The sequence below is a fragment of the Triturus cristatus genome, chromosome 8, assembly GCF_964204655.1.
Source record: "Triturus cristatus chromosome 8, aTriCri1.1, whole genome shotgun sequence".
NCBI classification, from domain to species: Eukaryota; Metazoa; Chordata; class Amphibia; order Caudata; family Salamandridae; genus Triturus; species Triturus cristatus.
Window position 1 is genome coordinate 253,126,658 of NC_140591.1, and position 19,598 is coordinate 253,146,255.

Below are 19,598 nucleotides of genomic sequence, written 5' to 3' on the forward strand. Positions count from 1 at the left end.
GAAAAGATCATCAATGAAAAGTGGGGAAAAACAAAATCACAAAGATTGTGCAAAATCCCACAAAACTTGGTTCTAACTAAATACATCAAATTCAAGATGCCAAGAAAATTTTGCTCTTTGGATCTGGCAAATGTTTGCAGGTGCTTTGAGCACATATTTGAAAGTATGCTGTCCTTCATCTGCAACAAAAAAATCCCCTTCTTGGAGAAATTACTAATCTCTTTATGCAAAAAGAGTACCAAGCAAGAGGTGCTCCTCATATTCATATGTTGTTGTGGATAAAAGATGTACCTTCATTTGGAACAGAAGCAGATGAGCCTGTGTTTTCTTTCCTAGAACAGTATGTTACATGTACCAATCCAAAACTGAGGAAAAGTACCACATTACCATTCACATTCATGTCCAAAGTACTGTCAGCAGACATATTTAATTATTTTCTTGGCTCCCCGTTGAACATTCATGTTTCTCAGTCTGAAGCCAGTTCTTTCTTCCCAGTTCTCTTTGGAGAAAAAACGAAAACGTATACAACTGTGAGGAAAAGCTTCTTTAAATACAGCAGTCCTTTTTACAAACATTTCAAAAGTACCCCACAAAACCCTCCGAGGACTGCCCCTGTTTTTCAACATGCACTCCTCTAGAGTAAATTCATACTTACTGACAAGGACCTCCTTCATAATGGGATACCTGAACCTCTTCCCCTCCTCTAAGGCTACTAGGGCATCCCTTCCATCACCAAGAATATGACTCTAAAGGCCAGCTCCCCAAACCTCCTCAGAGATCATCTGTACCTCAAAAACTACTTCATATGCCTGAAACAACCTGTCTATATCACTGCCCTCCTTACAGTCAGGCATCAGGTCTCTGGGTATATGAACTCTCTGTTCTGCACTGGACACAGTAGTTTTGCTCCCAACATTTTTGCTAGACTCTAACAGCTATTTGGCCTTCAAGTCCACCTCCTTGACAGTCACTTCATGAGCCAACAAGACCTTTTCCTTCTCCAAGGCTCCATCAGCTTCAGCTTTTCTCTCTTCAGCAGCCTCCTGAGCCAGCTTCAACCTCAGGTCCCTCTCAGCCTGTCTGTGCTTGCCCTCCTCAGGGGACTGGCTTTGGAAGAAGACACTACTTTCTGCATCAAATCCAGTCGGGAACTCTCCTGTGGTGGATCCCCTCTCTCCTCTGGAACCATTACCCAGTCATTCTCTACGCCTTTCCCTCCTTCTCAGAACTAGTTTCCTAAGGGGCCCTGATTCTAAGGTCAACTACAATCAGGTTTCTCCCTTCTTAAGAGCTCTGAAGTAGCCCTTTTAAAACTCTTCCTGTGGTGCAAATAGCATTCTGTGGATGTCCTCCCAGACTGTAAGTGAAAACTAGTACTCAAACGTGGACGTACCGGTAAGTAAATGGGTGTCTGAATGGTCTTATTGGTGTGTGAGTGAGTGTGGCAGTCACTGTCTGGCTATATGCGTGATGGGTTCATAAGTGCTTTTGTAGGAGTGTAAGTGGGTCTGTAAGTGCCTGCCTGAATGTATGAGTGTATGCAAATTAAATACTATTAAGTTACATACCATAAGCAAGCTCCCACATCTGATTTCAAACACATTCATTTTTACTGGCATAATAAAAGTAATATTCATTCAGTATAGCAATTCCTCCTTCTCCTTTTCTGCTTAATATTTTTAGTTAATATTCTAAGCTGCCTTCTATTTTCCCTTCTAGTATACTGTCTAGAAGCTCCACATTTTCTTTCACCTTACTTTCACCCACTATTGTTTTTCTAAATATACTTTTATGTACGACAACCTAATTAACATACCTGTAAAGCTCCTTGCTGTTCTCTCAGTTTTATTTCTATGCCTGGTAGCATCTGTTTTCAATTACAATTTCCACTTAGAACTGCTGCAAACCACCTTCTCTCTCAGTAGAAAAGCAGGTAAAATGGCTACCAATCACCATGTGCTCTAACTTATGCCACTCTAGTTAACAAATCACAGGCTTCCTTTCATCTTTCTTTTTAGGCAGTATTTCTTTAACCCTTTACATGTTTCCTGCAAAGAAACCAAATTTGGTTGGGTTTTTTGCACAAATCTGCAGATCCACTGCTCAGCGTAGCCTCCCATGTACTTAGCAGCAAGATTCACAGATTTACACAGGGGCTGCCCTGAGCCCTGTGACAGCTCTCCGGATTTCGCGAGTGAACAAAAACAGCAAGTAGGAGACTGGCTTTGTATGTGGTGCATACTTATATAAGTGATGCACCCTGCACTAATCTAGACAACCATTATGGTAATTTTAGTAGTTTTTGATAACCTTTGAAAGCTGGAGAGCAGCCTTCAGGCTTGTCTTGAGGGAGTGTAACACAACTTGTTTTGCCAACTTTAATCAATAGTGTAGGTTAAATGAAAAGAAACCACAAAGTGTTTATAAAATAAAATAGGTCTTATTTATTACACACACTATCACTAACACATTGGTATATCTCCTACCCGGAGATATCAACACAATACACAAGAATACTTTGCAACAATCAGGTAAGTAGCACACTAAAACCATGTATTTAGAAAATGGACTGCAAACTGCAAAGGAAAAACGGGACTTGGACCACAGACTCAAAGGAGCAGGGGACACAAGGAACCACCCAAGGTAAGTACAGAGGAATCCCACGGACTCTGTGTGTAGAGTGGAAAACACAGCTGCGTCCCCAATGGAAGTCAATGGAGAAGTCGTGGTTGTAGTTTTAAAGAAGGACCCCTCCCGGAAGACCCCCAAGAAAACATTTGGAAGACAGATGGTTGGAGAGCCACCCCACCCGTGATGCCCCAGGGACCAGGAAACCTGCATCACAGAAACCGGGTGAATAGGGGTGAAGTGACGTTGCACAGAGCCACTTTTCATCTCGAGTAAAACTCAGGCCTCCTATATGCCTTTCCACCCATACCACTCCTGTCCAGAGTGCTCAACAAAATCAGGAGCGACCAAGCCCAAGTCATTCTTGTGGCTCCTTACTGGGCAAGAAGAGTCTGGTATCCTGAGCTTCTCCAAATGAGCATCGATCCTCCAATCAGGCTGCCCCTTTGGGAGGAGCCTCTGTTGCAGGGTAGGGTCCTCCACCTGAACCTGTCAACTCTACGCCTTCTTACTTGGAGATTGAGCAGCGGCAATTGATAGCTTTCGATTTTCCTCAGGAAATTTGCAATGTTATTTTGGCGTGTATGCCTGCTAGGGGAGCAAATTTGTAAAATATCGTACATAAACGTCTATTGATCCTCTTTCTGTTTCCCTTTCTCAAGTTTTGCTTTTTATTATGAACCTTGTCCAGCAGGGCTCTGCACTTGGGACTCTCAAAGAGTACCTTTCAGCCCTCTCTGCCTTCCTGAGGCTGCCAGACCAACCTTCATTATTTAAATCAACTATTGTAAATAGATTCCTCAAAGGCCTTGTACATATGTTCCCACCTTCCCCTTTCATTATGTCTCAGTGGGACCTTAATTTGGTTCTAACCTTCCTGCCATGTGCTACATTCGAACCTCTGCACAACTGCCCCCTCTGGCTGCTTACCATCAAAACAGCCTTTTTAGTGGCAATCACATCTGTCAGGAGGTTGAGCGAATTGCAGACTTTGTCATCCAAGCCTCTGTACCTGACAATATTCCCTTACAAATTGTTGCTTCGCCCTAGGACCTCTTTCCAGCTTGCCCACTTTCAACGCTCCTCTGCATCCCTCTGAAGAAGAGAAGCGACGCAACCGTCTGGAACCAAAAAGAGCGTTGTCATTCTACTTTTACGGCCCTAAAGAGTTCTAGGTGGACGACCAACTCTTTGTGGGGTACGTTGGAATGAGGAAAGGTCATGCAGTGCAGAAGAGGACTATCTCGCGATGAGTCATGCTCGGCTTCAAAAGTTGCAACTCTGTGGCCAAAAATCAGCATCCTAAAGGCTTAATGGCTCACTCCACCAGAGCTAAGGCTGTTACCAAGGCGTTGCAACGTGGAGGTCCAATCCTCGACATTTGTCAGGCAGCAACGTGGGCATCCCTGCACACGTTTACCAAGCACTAATGCCTGGACAGTCAATTCCACAGGGATGGCCTTTTTGGCTGCGCTGTTCTGCAGGACTATGTGGTCTAAACTTGTTTGCAGTCCCTCCTTCGGGGATGGTATTGCTTGGGTATCTGTTCAAAGGTAAGGAATCTGCAGCTAGATGTCTGTATCAGATGGATAAGTTACTTACCTTCGGTAACACCTTACCTGGTAGAGACGTGATCTAGCCGCAGATTCCTTACCAACCTACCCATCCTCCCCGCACTGCAGACAGGCTTCTAGGGTTAGGGCTTATCCCTTTCAGGGCCCTAGTTGTTCAGAAGCACACCAATGCCAATGCACTTCATGCTTCTCCTCTGACCTGTCTCTTGGATGATGGATGTGCAAATTTGGGTGTGAAAAGCGACTTACCTCTATGGTCACAGCTCTCCCCAGTCTGACTGATTTACAAGTAAAATACGGAGGTGAAATTACCTATATGCTCAGAAGTCTGTCTTGCAAAACAACTGTAGAGACTATGATATCAAAACACAATGACCTCCCACGTGAGACATCTCCCCATAGTAACATATGGGGAGATGTCGCGTAGGGCGACTGAGGCCTTGGGCCTCGAGCTACCTACGGTGGCAGTCAGGACAAACCTCCTGACAGGTGCTTCAGCTGGCTGCGGCCTCTTTGGAGCCACTGCTGCCGTTTAATGAAGCCCTCACAGACATCCTTCTTGGCACTTGCCCAAGCCCAGTACAGGGGCTCCGGTGGACAGGATGATTGCCTGACTCCACCACCCGTCTCCGGGCAACCCACTTTTCCTCACCCAACACCCAACCTCGAGAGCTTGGTGGTCCAAGCCTCGTCCTCTAAAGGCGCATTCCCTTCTGCTCCCCCAGATAGGGAATCTGTAGTGGTATCATGGAACTCTTGGGGTCTTGTGGTTCTGACCACAGGGTTCTGGCTTCAGGGTTCTCTTTGGATTGTTGGGGATTTGAATGTATTGTAACGGTGTGGGGAGAGCTGACGAGGCGGACTGCTGCGCAGCACCTGTTTGAGATTAAACTTATATCTACATCATCATATGTGTGAGGAGTCATCACTACAGAATATTTGGCGACGATTTGGCTCAGGTGCTGCAGAACCCGTGCGGCGAAAACATCGAAGGAACTGGATAATCGAAGTAGTTGAGCGAAAGCAGAAACGGCTAGTGCATCTACTTAAAAAGAATCGAGGTAGAAGATTCTTCGTTTTGATAAGGTACTGTGTTCGCCTGCACAAGTCCTGGTCTGGGTTCCACACCGTGTTCAGAAAGAACATGACCCAAATATTCAACTTTCTCCATCTTGAAAACACATTTTTTTTTCTTTAAAACAACACCCCCATCGCGCAAAGCCTCCAAAACACAAAACAAATTTTCATCATGCGATTCGCAAGTTTCACCATGAACTAAAACATCATCTTGGAATACAATTACGCCTTTAATGTCCTTCAGAAGATTTGACATAATCCTCTGAAATACTGCCGCTGCAGAAGCCAGACCGAAAGGCATCCTGTGTTGGATATTTTTTTTTTACGTGAAGGTTTTCCTTCCACTGTTGTTAGTGATAATGGAGTACAATTCACTAGTTCTGAGTTTGAGTTATTTTTACATCAAGGAGGGATTAGACATGCCAGGAGCGCGCTTTATCATCCCCAAACCAATGGATTAGTTGAGCGGATGAATAGAGTGCTCAATAATTGTATCCAATGGGCTTTAGCGGGAAGGTGTAATGTTCAAAATGCTGTGAGATCCATGTTATGGTTCTATCGCACGACCCCGCATTCCTCTACTGGTGTCTCTCCCTATAAACTTCTAAGAGGAAGGAAGTCTTGTTCCAAGGTTTGTCCAGGGTGGATGTCAAAGTGGGTTAAAATGGATTATTTGAAAAATGTGGATGAAGTTTTGAGAAAAAATGTAATTCAAGCTCAGTGTCGTCAGAAATCGTATTTTGATTCAAGGAAAAGATCTCTTTCTAATCCCTTTGCTGTTGGTGATATAGTACGTATAAAGGTTCCTGTTCACATTAAAAAAGGGAGTTCAAAATATTTTGAACCTTTCACGGTTGACAAGGTGTACAAGAATGCCGTGAGGGTTAATTTAACAAATTGGTGGAATGCTTCAAGGGTGGTTAAAATCAACAATGGTGCAGATCAGAATCCAGTGAGCAAACAAATGGTTTCTCCTTCTGGATCTCCTGTTACACAAGGTGTACGTAGGAGTACTCGACAACGTTTTGTTCCGGCTAAGTACCGTTAAGGTGTTTTGTATGATTTTTGTTTCTTCCTTCACTGTAATGGTTTATATTTCTACTGTTTTATTTAGTTATTTTATTGTTGTTTCTCTTTTGTTTTTCTTTTGTAAAGGAAGAGGATAATGTAGTGGTATCATGGAACTCTTGGGGTCTTGTGGTTCTGACCACAGGGTTCTGGCCTCAGGGTTCTCTTTGGATTGTTGGGGATTTGAATGTATTGTAACGGTGTGGGGAGAGCTGACGAGGCGGAGTGCTCCGCAGCACCTGTTTGAGATTAAACTTATATCTACATCATCATATGTGTGAGGAGTCATCACTACAGAATCCAAGAAGCTGGACCTTGAAAGAAGATGTTTTCTTCCGCCAGCTTAGGGCTGAGGTCGGGGAACACTTCTTGCTTCTTGGGCCGTTATACCCATACGGTGTGGGATACGGTTGCGCAAGTGCTGCCACAGTGCCCGGAGAAGGCCCGAGCCGTGCTCACCTGTGTAGTTGCTGAGGGTCGAGAGCTAAGTTCACCATCAGGTGTGGGCTGGATGCTGCCGACTCTCTGGGCAGAACAGTTTCCATGTCGGTAGCCCTGTGGCGCTACACCTGGTTAAGGACGTCTGTTTTTTCAGGGTTTATCCAATTTACCCTTTTGGACATGCCCTTTGGTGGCCGTCACCTATTTGGTGACAAGGTGGACTCAGCGCTCGAGCTTCAAGGTTTCTAGGGCAACGGCCAGATCCTTGCGCCTTGCAGCAACCTCTTGCCCCACGCATTCTGCCTTTTGCCCCTTTCATAGCTATGGAAGAGATGCCCCACCACGTTCCACCCAATCGAGCCACAGGGCAACGCAAGCTCCCCAGTCTATACGTGGCCGTGGCATGGAATCCAGTGACGCGGTTCAGGGGCCAGCGGGTGGGCCAGTCCACCCATACCTCCCCTGCAGCAGCCTCTAAACCTTTCTAGTCTGACCTATCAGGGCCACCAGAGGCCAGTGGGCTTTAGGATTCCTCATCACCTCCCCCACTGGCAAAACATCACGTCAGACAGGTGGGTTTTGCAGATAGTCTGAAGGAGCTACTCCCTCCCCTTCAAGACTACCTCTGCCTCCATGTCACCAACACTTGATCTCATGTCGGAGGATCACTTGGCCCTTCCCTGCCAGAAAGTTGCAGATTTCTTGAACAAGGGAGCTATCAAAAGGGTCCCTGTGCCAGAAGTAGGTCTTGGTTGTTAGTCCCACTACTTTCTGATACCCAAGAAGGACAAAGGCCTGCGTCCTATCTTAGACCTCCGGGCCCTCAACCGTTTCCTCCAGAAGGAGAAGTTCAAAATTCTCACGTTGGCTCAGGTCTTATCTGCCCTCGATCCCGGAGACTGGGTGGTAGCATTGGACTTGCAGGATGCTTATTTCCATATCCAAGCCAGCCCACAGGCGTTATCTATGATTCACTGTAGGCCACGAGCATTTTCAGTTTACCGTGCTCCTTTTTGGCCTTACCAGCGCCCCTCGGGTGTTCACGAAAATTATGGCGGCAAACGCAGCTCATCTGCAGTAATTCCTCTTAAGAAACAACGGCGAGTATTAGACTTGTTCCTACAAGATTATTAAATGTGCCATATACAAATTGCGTACCTATAGTGCACTCACGTCTTTGGGGGAAGTGACCTCTTCGCATCCCACCCAGACAAAAGCCCAGGACCACTTTCTAGGCCACTAGAGAGGGCTGAAACATGTTGGTGTCTAGTTTAGTGTTATAGGACCATCACATCCTAAATACCCGACTTTAGTGTTTTTACCTTCCCTCCCACTCCATGAATAAAGGATACTTGAGGAGTGGGTGAGATATTTTATCTTTAGAGTTACGTCCCCATATTCCTTTTCATAAGTGTTCCCTGAAACACGGTTAAGCCCACCTCGACCTTTAGGAGTTGGGGTGAGCGCGATGATGAAGCATGTCACTATTCGATTGAGTGGGGCTATAGGGTGTTTTTCTCTTCCCACCCACGGTAATGGGTTGGTTATAGATTGAACATAGGACCTCTCGGTGGCAGTTTCACTGAAGGGAGAACCACCATAGAGTAACAAAAAATCCCCCCCTCCCTTTTGCCTTTTGCCAAAAAACGCTCTTTGTTTTTTTAGAAGGGACACGTAATTACGTTTGGATGTCGTCTCCCACCTCCAGACTACGGCAGACCTCCTGCACTCGCTGGGGTTCACTATCAACATGCCTAAGTCACACCTGATTCCCTCTCAGAAGCTCCTTTTCATTGGAGCTGTTCTGAATACAGCACAGTTTCGGGCTTATCCTCCCGAGCAGCGAGTCAGGGATATTCAGGGTATGATTCCGATGTTGCAGCCTCTATCCCGGATTTCGGTGAGAATGACCCTGAGGCTGCTGGGCTTCATGGCCTGCATCCTGCTGGTGGATCATGCCAGATGGCACATGTGGTTTCTGCAGTGGGACCTGAAGTATCATTTGCAGTGGTAGCTCATGAACCAGGATTGGGTCAGTGGCAGATCCCTCTCCCTTCCCCAGCCAGATTTCACAGTGGTAACAGATGCGTCACTCCTGGGATGGGGCGGCCACATGGGAGAGGCAGAGATCAGGGATCTCTGGTCTCCAGCAGAGTCCGGGCTCCACATCAACCTTCTGGAGCTTTGGGTGATCCGACTTGCACTGAATGCATTCCTTCATTCTCTCATAGGAAGAGTAGTGCAGGTGTTCATGGATAACACCACCGCCATGTTGTACTGCAACAAACAGGGCGTGGTGGTGTCATGAACCCTATGTCAAGAGGCTCTTCACCTTTGGACATGGCTGGAACATCAGGGCATGACCCTGGGGGTTCAGCTCCTGGAAGGTTCCCTGAACGCCGGGGCAGACCAACTCAGCCACCGGTGCATGATGGATCACGAATGGCGTCTTCACTCTGAGATGGTGCAAGGTCTCTTTCAGCAGTGGGGAGAGCCTAGGTTAGATCTGTTTCGCCACCAAAGAGAACGCGCTATGTCAGAAGTTCTGTGCGTTGGAGTTTCAAAGGCGGCACTCGCTCTGCGACTCTTTCTTGTCGCGAGTGGAGTTGCGGCCTTCTGTACGCCTTTCCACCTGAACCACTTCTACCCAGAGTGCTGAAGAAGATCAAGCGCCACTAGGCCCAAAATATTCTTCTGGCACCAGACCGGGCACGGAGAGTCTGGTACCCCGAGCCCTTGGGTATGGCCAACGTTCCTCTAATCAGGCTGCCTCTTTGGGAGGATCTACTGTCGCAGCAGCAGGGGATGGTCCTAAACCCGAACTTGTCCAGCCTCCACCTCTTTACATGGAGATTGAGCTGCGACAGTTGACAGCTTTCGATCTTCCTCCTGAAGTCTGTAACGTCATCTTGGCAGCCAGGCGTCCCTCCACTAAACGGTATACGCCTGTAGATGGAACAAATTTGTGGCATGGTGCATAGCAAAGGCTGTGGATCCCTTTTCTGCCCCTCTTTCAGACGTTCTCCTCTTCATTCTATCTTTGGCCCAGCAGAGCTCTGCTCTGGACACCCTATCTTTCTGCCATTTTGGCCTTTCTTCACTTTCCTGATCAGCCTTCTCTTTTCAAGTCTCCTATTGTAAATAGATTTCTGAAAGGGGATTACTCATCTCTTTCCTCCTGCTCCTTTCGTAACGCCCCAATGGGATTTGAATCTTGTCCTTACTTATCTTATGTGTGCTCCCTTCGAGCCACTACTATAATTGTCCTCTTCATCTTCTTACTTTAAAAACTGCTTTCCTGCTTGCCATCACCTCGGCCAGCAGTGTGAGTGAGCTTCAGGCTCTGTCCTCCAAGCCTCCTTTTCTTGCTGTTCATCCGGACAAAGTGGTCCTTCGACTAGGCCCTCTTTTCTGCCCAAAGTGGTTACCTCTTTCCATATAGGTCAGACCATCACATTGCCCACCTTCTTCCCGCCTTCACACCACTCCAAAGAGGAGGAGAGGCTCCACTGTCTGGACCCTAAACATTCCATGTCCTTCTACCTTGACCACACTAAAGATTCCCGGGTGGACAATCAACTCTTCATGGGTTATGTGGGCACCAAGAAAGGTCGACCGTGCACAAACGTACCTTCTCTTGACGTGTTGTCCTATGCGTCAAAATCTGCTATTCTTTGGCGAAAAAGGAACCTCCAGTATGACTACGCACCCACTCTACTAGGGTGACTGCAGCCACTACTGCTTTGGGACGTGGAGTTCCGCTGATTGATATCTGCCAGGCAGCCACCTGGGCATCCCTGCACACGTTCACAAAACATGACTACATGTACAGCCAAGTCCGGAGGGACGGCTTTATCAGCTGTTCTGTTCTCCAGGACTTCCTGGTGTGAACTTAGTTCGCAGACCCACCACCGGGGTTGGCATTGCTGGGGTATCTATTCTAAAGATAAGTAATCTATAACTACTGTCTCTTTCAGATGAACAAGTTACTTACCATCTGTAACAATGTATCTGTAAGAGACATATGTAGTTATAGATTCCTAACTGACCCACCCATCCTCCCTGCTCTGCGAACTGATATCTAGGGATAGGGACTCCCTTCCAGAGCCCTACTTATGTGCACCAGTGGTCAGTTTCTTGCTTGGCTCTGCGCTTCTGGAGTGGAAAGTCGTGTCAGAACTGATGTCAGCGCGCAGGGGCAGCATCTAAGTAGACACCGCAAAGTCATCCCGGCGACCACGACGACGAACACGGTGTACTGCTATGAAAAAAATCTCTGGATCCAGTTTGATGCCTAGGGGTAATTCTAAAGGTAAGGAATCTGTAACTACATATGTCTCTTATAGATACATTGTTACCGAAGGTAAGTTACCTGTTCGACAAGACTTGAGGCAGGGCCCGATTGGCCGTTCTGTCACTCTGGCATTTTCCCATTGGACTGCAAACTAGGGAGATGCTTAAGAGTTGACTGGGCTGTTATGGCCTAACTGTGAAAGTTTTCAAGCCCCCCCCATTTTAGCAGTAGCCGCCTACAGATTGACGCTTGTTTTCAATTTTTTGCCATGCCAATTTGGTTACCTGTCTCGCCGTGATTTGAAAAGTACTGTGCTAATCAGATCTGTTTTTTGCTTCATGAAAGATAGTATTCAGTGAGTGACAGATGTTCTCAATAGAGTGCGTTTGAAATTTTCAGACTGTCTAATAAAAGAATACTGGCTAATCATTTTGTTTTTAAAAAGATATTTCCAAAAGGCAAGTTGGTTTACTTTGTAGTTAGTTATTTTCCATGGACTCATGACTTTCTGCTAGTTCTATTGACATCCCTGTGTGGAATCATGAGAATGTTGTGCCCTGAGCCTTCACCTCTGTCACTTTTCATATCCCTGTGACCCAGATGTAGATACATTTATTCGTTCGAATGGTGTTGAGAGCAACCCATTTGGATTCCCTTGACAGAACACCATAGTACTTTAATACTCCACATTCACCATATATCTGCTTTTATTTATTCCCATTTGTCTGTAATACTGCTGTAAGTAAAATGTGTTAGCACTCATTACATATAACAATAAAAAGTTACAGTTCACCATAATGCAAATATAGTCAAATGAAGATAGTTACTGTAACTGTGTGAAGCTGACAGGAAATAGAAACAAACTGAATAAAACACATTCACTTCAAATGAAATCGGAATAGGTGTGTTTTCAACCATTTGTGAAAGAAATATTCTGGCTGTGGCTTGATCACAGGCGGAAGTGTGGTCAGTTGAATGGAAGCAGCACCAATGAAGTGCCATTTTAGTGGCAGGGATATTTTGACTACTGGGGTGTCCAGTTGAAGTGTACCTTTGTTCCTTAGCACACAACAGATGCTCAAAGGTTTTGCCTGGAGAGAAGGGCGGGGTGCCCAGATGCAAATCTTTATACACCTCACAGCAGATTTTAATTTATTGTTCTGGCTTGGACTGGACCTCAATGTAATCGCGTTAGCACTGTTGAGACATGATCAAATGGTCTCTGTTCTCTTTGTAGAAATGAAATGAGATGCAGAATGTACATGGACTAGATCGTAGCTAGGGAGCTGTGGAGAATTCTAGTAGAATCGGCTTACCACAGGCTAACTGGAGAATGACTAGTGCACATGCTGCAGGTTTACCTGATTAGGTGTCAGGAGATGTTTATTTTGTAAGGTATGTACAGGAAAAGATTTGAGGACTGCTCTAACTTGCTGGTGCAAATCCAAAGTGACAAAGTACCATTGATGGTGAAGTCAAGAGTTCACAAACTAGGGGAGAAAGTGCTGTAAATAAGCTATTTTGAGGACCATCATCCCATGGTGTCTCACGGTAACATAACCAGCCAAGTCCTTTTGGCCTTATTTTTATACGTTTTAAATGCTGATAATTACCTCCGGATGCCAAACTACTTGTTGCTTTTGGAGTAAGCTATGCCTCATACATTTAGTGAAACAGGCATTTGCAGAGCCAGTAGATCTCTCCTTTAAAAATGCAATCTGCTAGCGCTGCCAATGCTTGTTTGAATCGGCATGAACAAATTTGAAATGGCTACAAGTGCATGATTAAATTTATGCTATTGGCTTGCGTGATTGACACACATGAAGTTTTAGTCTCCAATGGCCAATTGTACAAAGATATGGAATTATGATTTCCTAATTGTGATTCTTACCGAATCGCAATTAGAAAAAACATACATCTTTTAAATAGCGATTCCTAATGGGTTTCAAATTGCTTACAGTGCTGATACAACTGTTCCCAATTGCCTTCTACAACCATTGTTCTTTCTTATACTCATCCAAATATATGATGCCTTGAGCACATTTAAACCAAGTTATGAGTCTTCCTGCTTTCTTTTCTTGTAATGTGGTGTACATATTTGATAATTTGTTCTCTCAATAATACCGGTTGAGACATTGTTTTTTTTCTATAGCAGCAGGTGCAGTGGCACCAAGTCCACTGCACCTAGCAGGTGCAGTGGTTTTCCAAACTCCTCTAAACACATACTATTATATCAATTAATTATATTATTTCCATCTTTCATTTAATTTTTCAAGAAATACTTACCCACGCTATACACGATATATTGCCTTTTCTACATAAACAAGTCATAAAACTTTAACAGACATTCTGTAACTTATATTATACAACTACCTAGCAAGCTACAACTAACAACAAAAAAACATCTTATTATTAATCAAATAGGCGAAACCTAATGCATTTTCCAGTGCTTGTTAATAAAGCAAACTTTTTTTTTTCAATAGCAGCCATTTTCCTACAAGGGAAATGGGATGTGTTTAAAAAGAAAAAATGAAATTTTGAAGTTTCATTTTTTTACGAGTAAGCAGTGGTCTGTGGGACCACTGCCTGCTCTTAATTTTTTTTTTTTTTTACATTCTCAAAGGGAAGGGGCTCCTTGGGGACCCCTTCCTATTTTCGAATGGTTACAACCTCCTTTGAATGTTTTGCAACAGCAATTCATCGCAAAACATTCATACATAACACTGCAATTCGGTATTTGGAAGGTACGCCGTAAACACGCCCCTTCCAAATACCGAATCCCTAACACAAATTGAGATTCAGTAATGTTACCGAAACGCAATTTGTGCTTTTGTACATTTAAAAAAAGGTTTTTTGCACTCGCAAAAATACTTTGTACATATGGCCCTAAGAAACTTAAGCAAGCTTGCGGGTTGTGGAGCCTACTGTGAGTTAACCTAGTGCCCATCAAAGAACGGCACTCATTTACAAACCAGCCACAACACTTATGCCCTGCAGAAGGTAGACACTACACCATGATATTTGTCATATTAGTGTGATGTAGTTTAGATGCAGTGAAAAGCGTGCACCATAAATGGAATCACCCACACCAGCACACTCATACAAATCGTTAGATCATGCACCCACTCACAGCAGCAAATCCAAGACCCCCCATGTATACACTCATTCACATTTTTATGAAGGGACGACGGAGGGAGTGACGGGGAAGGGAAGGAAATGAGAATCTCAGCTATTTCATTGAGTAGGTCTTAACATCAAAGAAGGCACACAACAACTGGAACAATATTCCTTTAATGACTAAATATATTGACACTCCTGACACCAAATCAGTCACCTCGTCCTTACAATGTGTGCTCCATAACTATATATAAGTAATGAGGCACAAGCTGGAAGTGGTGGACAACATTTCACACTATAACAAAGACCTGGTTTAATGGCACGTGCCACAACATATTGGACCTTCTATTTCCTTCTAACTACTCCATCAACAGAAAAGACCATGTAGGGAGAGTCGGAGGAGATATTGCAGTCATCTTCAGAGATTCCTTGCAATGCAGAATGACACTCAATTGCTATTTTCCACAGAATATTTTATTATGATTGGTCAATTGCAGTTTTTAAACTGCTGAAGTAAGGCTACAGTGATAGGCCAGAAACCATGTTGGCGCTTCCACTGTAGTGAATGGCGCAATAAGTGCTGCAGTCCACTAGTAGCATTTAACTTACAGGTTCTGGGTATACCGTGTAGCATACATTAGGGACTTGTAGGTAAGCTAAATATGCCAATTAGGGTTATGCCTATTTCACCCTGTTAAAAGCGGGAGCAGAGGCACTTTACTTCTGGTTAGCAGAGGTAGTTGGCACAGAGTTCCACAGCCAGCAAAATCAGACAGAACAGGAATATATCATGCAAAATACGGCCATTTTCTACAATATTTAATACTTTTTTCCCCCAAATTATTTTATGTCCGTAATATGCGATTGGCAGATACCAAGGTTAATAGAGAATCCTGTGAGCCAGTTTCTGAAAGGGGCTGTCTAAAAGAGAGAGAGTGTGTGTCTACGTGTGTGTGTGTGTGTGTATGTTTTTGTGTTGCAGAAGCTCTCGCCAGACAGCTGTCTGTAGGTGAGACTTAAACACATGGAAAGAAGGAATATTATTCATAAAGGGGAATGTTACTTTAGCCTATCCATCTGTTTTGGATTATTGTTTTTCAATCAAGTTGCTAAATAAAGTGGTAGTTATAAGGACGCCTGTGCAATATTCATGTTCAGTACTATATGGACTGCCTCCCAAGTACATTTGTTGAGGGGCAGCATGTCAGTTAATGTGTGAGATTACCATGTCTGCCTGAATGGTGGTGCGGCTGGACAATAGTTGAAGAGTAGCTACGAATCATAGGGCACTTATATTCAAGTATTCACCCAGGCCGGGTCATAGCGCACTTATATTCATTTATTCACCCAGACCACGTCATAGTGCACTTATATTCATTTATTCACCCAGACCACGTCATAGTGCACTTATATTCATATATTCACCCAGACCACGTCATAGTGCACTTATATTAATTTATTCACCCAGGTCGAGTCATAGTGCACTTATATTAATTTATTCACCCAGGCCGAGTTATAGTGCACTTATATTAATTTATTCACCCAGGTCGAGTCATAGTGCACTTATATTCATTTGTTCACCCAGGCCGAGTCATAGTGCACTTATATTGGTTTATTCACCCAGACCACATCATAGTGCACTTATATTGATTTATTCACCCAGACCACGTCATAGTGCACTTATATTCATTTATTCACCCAGGCCGAGTCATAGTGCACTTATATTCAAGTATTCACCCAGGCCGAGTCATAGTGCACTTATATTGATTTATTCACCCAGACCACGTCATAGTGCACTTATCTTGATTTATTCACCCAGACCACGTCATAGTGCATTTATATTCATTTATTCACCCAGGCCGGATCACAGCGCACTTATATTCATTTATTCACCCAGACCACGTCATAGTGCACTTATATTCATTTATTCACCCAGACCACGTCATAGTGCACTTATATTCATTTATTCACCCAGACCACGTCATAGTGCACTTATATTCATTTATTCACCCAGGTCGAGTCATAGTGCACTTATATTCATTTATTCACCCAGGCCGAGTCATAGTGCACTTATATTCATTTATTCACCCAGGTCGAGTCATAGTGCACTTATATTCATTTGTTCACCCAGGCCGAGTCATAGTGCACTTATATTGGTTTATTCACCCAGACCACATCATAGTGCACTTATAGTGATTTATTCACCCAGACCACGTCATAGTGCACTTATATTCATTTATTCACCCAGGCCGAGTCATAGTGCACTTATATTGATTTATTCACCCAGACCACGTCATAGTGCACTTATCTTGATTTATTCACCCAGACCACGTCATAGTGCACTTATATTCATTTATTCACCCAGGCCGAGTCATAGTGCACTTATATTAATTTATTCACCCAGGTCGAGTCATAGTGCACTTATATTCATTTATTCACCCAGGCCGAGTCTTAGTGCACTTATATTCATTTATTCACCCAGGCCGAGTCTTAGTGCACTTATATTCATTTTTTCACCCAGGCCATACGCCGTATACATGCTTCCCTGTGCTCCAATCCTGAAGTGTTAAAGTTGTCCCTCTAAATGAGTCTAGTTAGACATAAATGCATTGTAAAAGGCACATACTGTTGTCAACACTACAAATAAATGTGTTTTTTAATTGGGTTGCTTTTATGCCAGCTGTATTTATATATTGATTTATTTGTTGACACCTAGGAATGGGATGCTTTTACAGGCGTCATCATCGGAGATATGTTCAGAAAATCTGTAAGTACCTGTGCATGTTTTCCTATCTATTGTTTGTTGGAAATGATTTTTCTTTTCCCCAAAATGCCCAATAAATGTGTCAGAAAAGCTTTGTCAGCGATCGATAAAAAGAGGATTTTGTATTTAATTTGTTTACTCTGAGGCTTGTAAGTTCGAGTTACAAGTCTCGTTTTTCCTTATTGATCCCATTTTATCCTCCCTTTATTAAATCAAATAAAATACAGTGGGTTCGTGGCCGTGAAGGGATGTTGTCCCTTTAAAGCACACCACAAAGGCTTTGATAAATTGACATTGCTGAAGTCACCTTTTAACTGATGTATTATGGAGGATGGCTACTCCATAAATTGGATCATCCTAATGTACAGGAAGTGCTTACATGCGGGCATTACTCTCTGTATGTATGGTACCTGCTCAGCTCTTTCCCACAACACTCAATTGAAAAATACTGGCAGCTTGTGACGTGACCGTAAAGTGTTTCTTTAAACCTTTAAATGAAAGCTGCACCCAGGCGGTGCTTTCTCTGTAACCGTCTCCTGTCGGGGCACCCAAGGCAGTCTTCAGCATCCTGGTGCCAGTGCCACCTGGAATCTTGGTTTTTTTTTTGGGGCACTGAACAACAACAACGCATTTATTGTGCCTTTTTATTTTCAGGATTATACTTTTATACTTATAGGGGCTTTCAGCCAACCCTCTTCATCAATTAGGGCCATATGTATCAAACTCTGATTTTGCGATTCTCAAATTGCGATATTTTGTGAATCGCTATTTGAGAATCGCAAAACGCTATGTATGTAGGATTTGCAAATGATTTTGCGAATCCTACATATTCTTTAATTGCGAATCGCAAATTGAGAATGCAATTTCAAGGGTGCCAGGGTGTCAAAAGGACACCCTGTTGCACCCCTGAAATGTACATGTGTGCACATGTGGCAGACATACATGCCCTAAGGGCATGTATGTGCGCCACATGGCACTTTGAAAAATGCCAAAAAGTGAATTTTTAGAGAAATCGCAAATTACCACCAACTTGAAGTTGGTGGCAATTTGCAATTCCTTACGGCCAAATTGCACTTTTTCTGTGCTTCTTACATTGTAATTAAGGAATAGCAATTTGCGATTCCTTAAATGCAATCGCAAAATAGGGAATCGCAAATTTTGCGATTCCTTATTTTGCAAGTCAGTTTCTTTCATACATACCACTGAGCCCAATTGCGATCGCAATTTGGAATGATACATATGGCCCTTAGTCTGTTATTGTGTCATTCACATTTTTTCCACCCACTAAAGCATACAGCATGGGTCAGCGGATCAGTCCACTTCTGCCCGTCTCTAATATCACTGTGAATGACGGCATTCTACCCTTTCACATGGAGAACACAAAGTAGTACCCTTCAATGACAGGTAATGTGTACTAGTGTTTTATTGTGGTTAATTGATGAGTGCCTGGTATCTTCCTTGATAATAAACGTTTGCAAATACCATGACTAACCAAAAGAAGCACTAATAAAGCTAAAAGGCTGGCAACAAACGCCAGACATTTTGGCTTTGCCAATGATTGTTTCAGCATGCCTCCTCTCCCCAATCCACCGGACACCATGGCCACTCTGATAGCACATCCTGCACCCCTCCTAGGAGATTTTCACCTGGACATTACACTGATACCAATGCAGACTTGACACAAGTCACATTATATTTATCTATTTTCTCTGATTTTACTCCTGCCAGAGTTTCACTAATAGACAAACACATTCTGTTAGATCTTTTGTTGGCCTTAGGACTCTGTGCTCTTCACCACTGCAAACCAGTGCTGAAGTGCAGGTGCCCTTTCCCTTAAACATTGTGAAATTGGCTCACTCCCAATTGCCCATTTAATTTACTTGTAAGTCCTTAGTAAAGTGGTAATACATATACCCAGGGCCTGTAAATTAAATGCCACTACTGGGTCCACAGCACTCATTATGCCACCCACTTAAGTAGCCATTGAAACATGTCGCAGGCCTGCTATTGCAGACTGCGAGTGTAGTTTACACTGGCATTTCGACCTGGCAAAATAAACCTTTGGTTAGGCCCAAACCTTCCTATTTAATATATGAAAGACACTCCTGGGATAGGCACTAAACAGGCCATTGGGCAGTGTGTATTGTATTTAAAAAGTTAGACATGTACTTTTTAGGTCTCGCCTGCCCAGCGCTTGCGCTGTGTTTGTGAAAAATATTGTATTGAATATAAATCTTAAAAGGGGCTTACATTCCGCCCATGCTTTTCATTGGTTCGTGTACTTGCCACTTACTTATCCTCCGTTTCTTTTGGCTGTAGCATACTATTTCCTGTTGTTCGTCATGTGATTCTCTTATCAGTGTCCCATGGCCCAAGTGCTTTTTTCATCTGCTTTAATGGAACTTCTGTTAAGCACCTCTGTGTGAGAAGCCAAACGCTCCTATTGCAACGCTCACTCACCAGTCCCCCTGGGATCAAAACAAGGACCCACTCTTGTGCTCCCTTGTGAGCAGCACACTCACCAGTACCCCCGCGTCTAAAGCAGGGACTCAACTATTGCTTTGCGATTGGGTTGTCATTTCAGAGTGTAGTTCATTGAAACTGCCCTGAAGCCGATTGGCTTGTCTCGCTTCCT

The 19,598-nt window shown here is 43.9% G+C and overlaps 1 protein-coding gene across 1 annotated transcript in view; it reads left to right on the top strand.

The window, feature by feature from the left end:
- The window catches only part of DYNC2H1 (dynein cytoplasmic 2 heavy chain 1), a 1,714,832-nt gene that overhangs the window by 1,230,349 nt on the left and 464,885 nt on the right, over positions 1 to 19,598 (top strand). Inside the window, exon 73 of the mRNA XM_085621461.1 lies at positions 16,916 to 16,966. Coding sequence (XP_085477587.1) covers positions 16,916 to 16,966 — 51 coding nt within the window. The remainder of the gene's footprint in view (positions 1 to 16,915; positions 16,967 to 19,598) is intronic.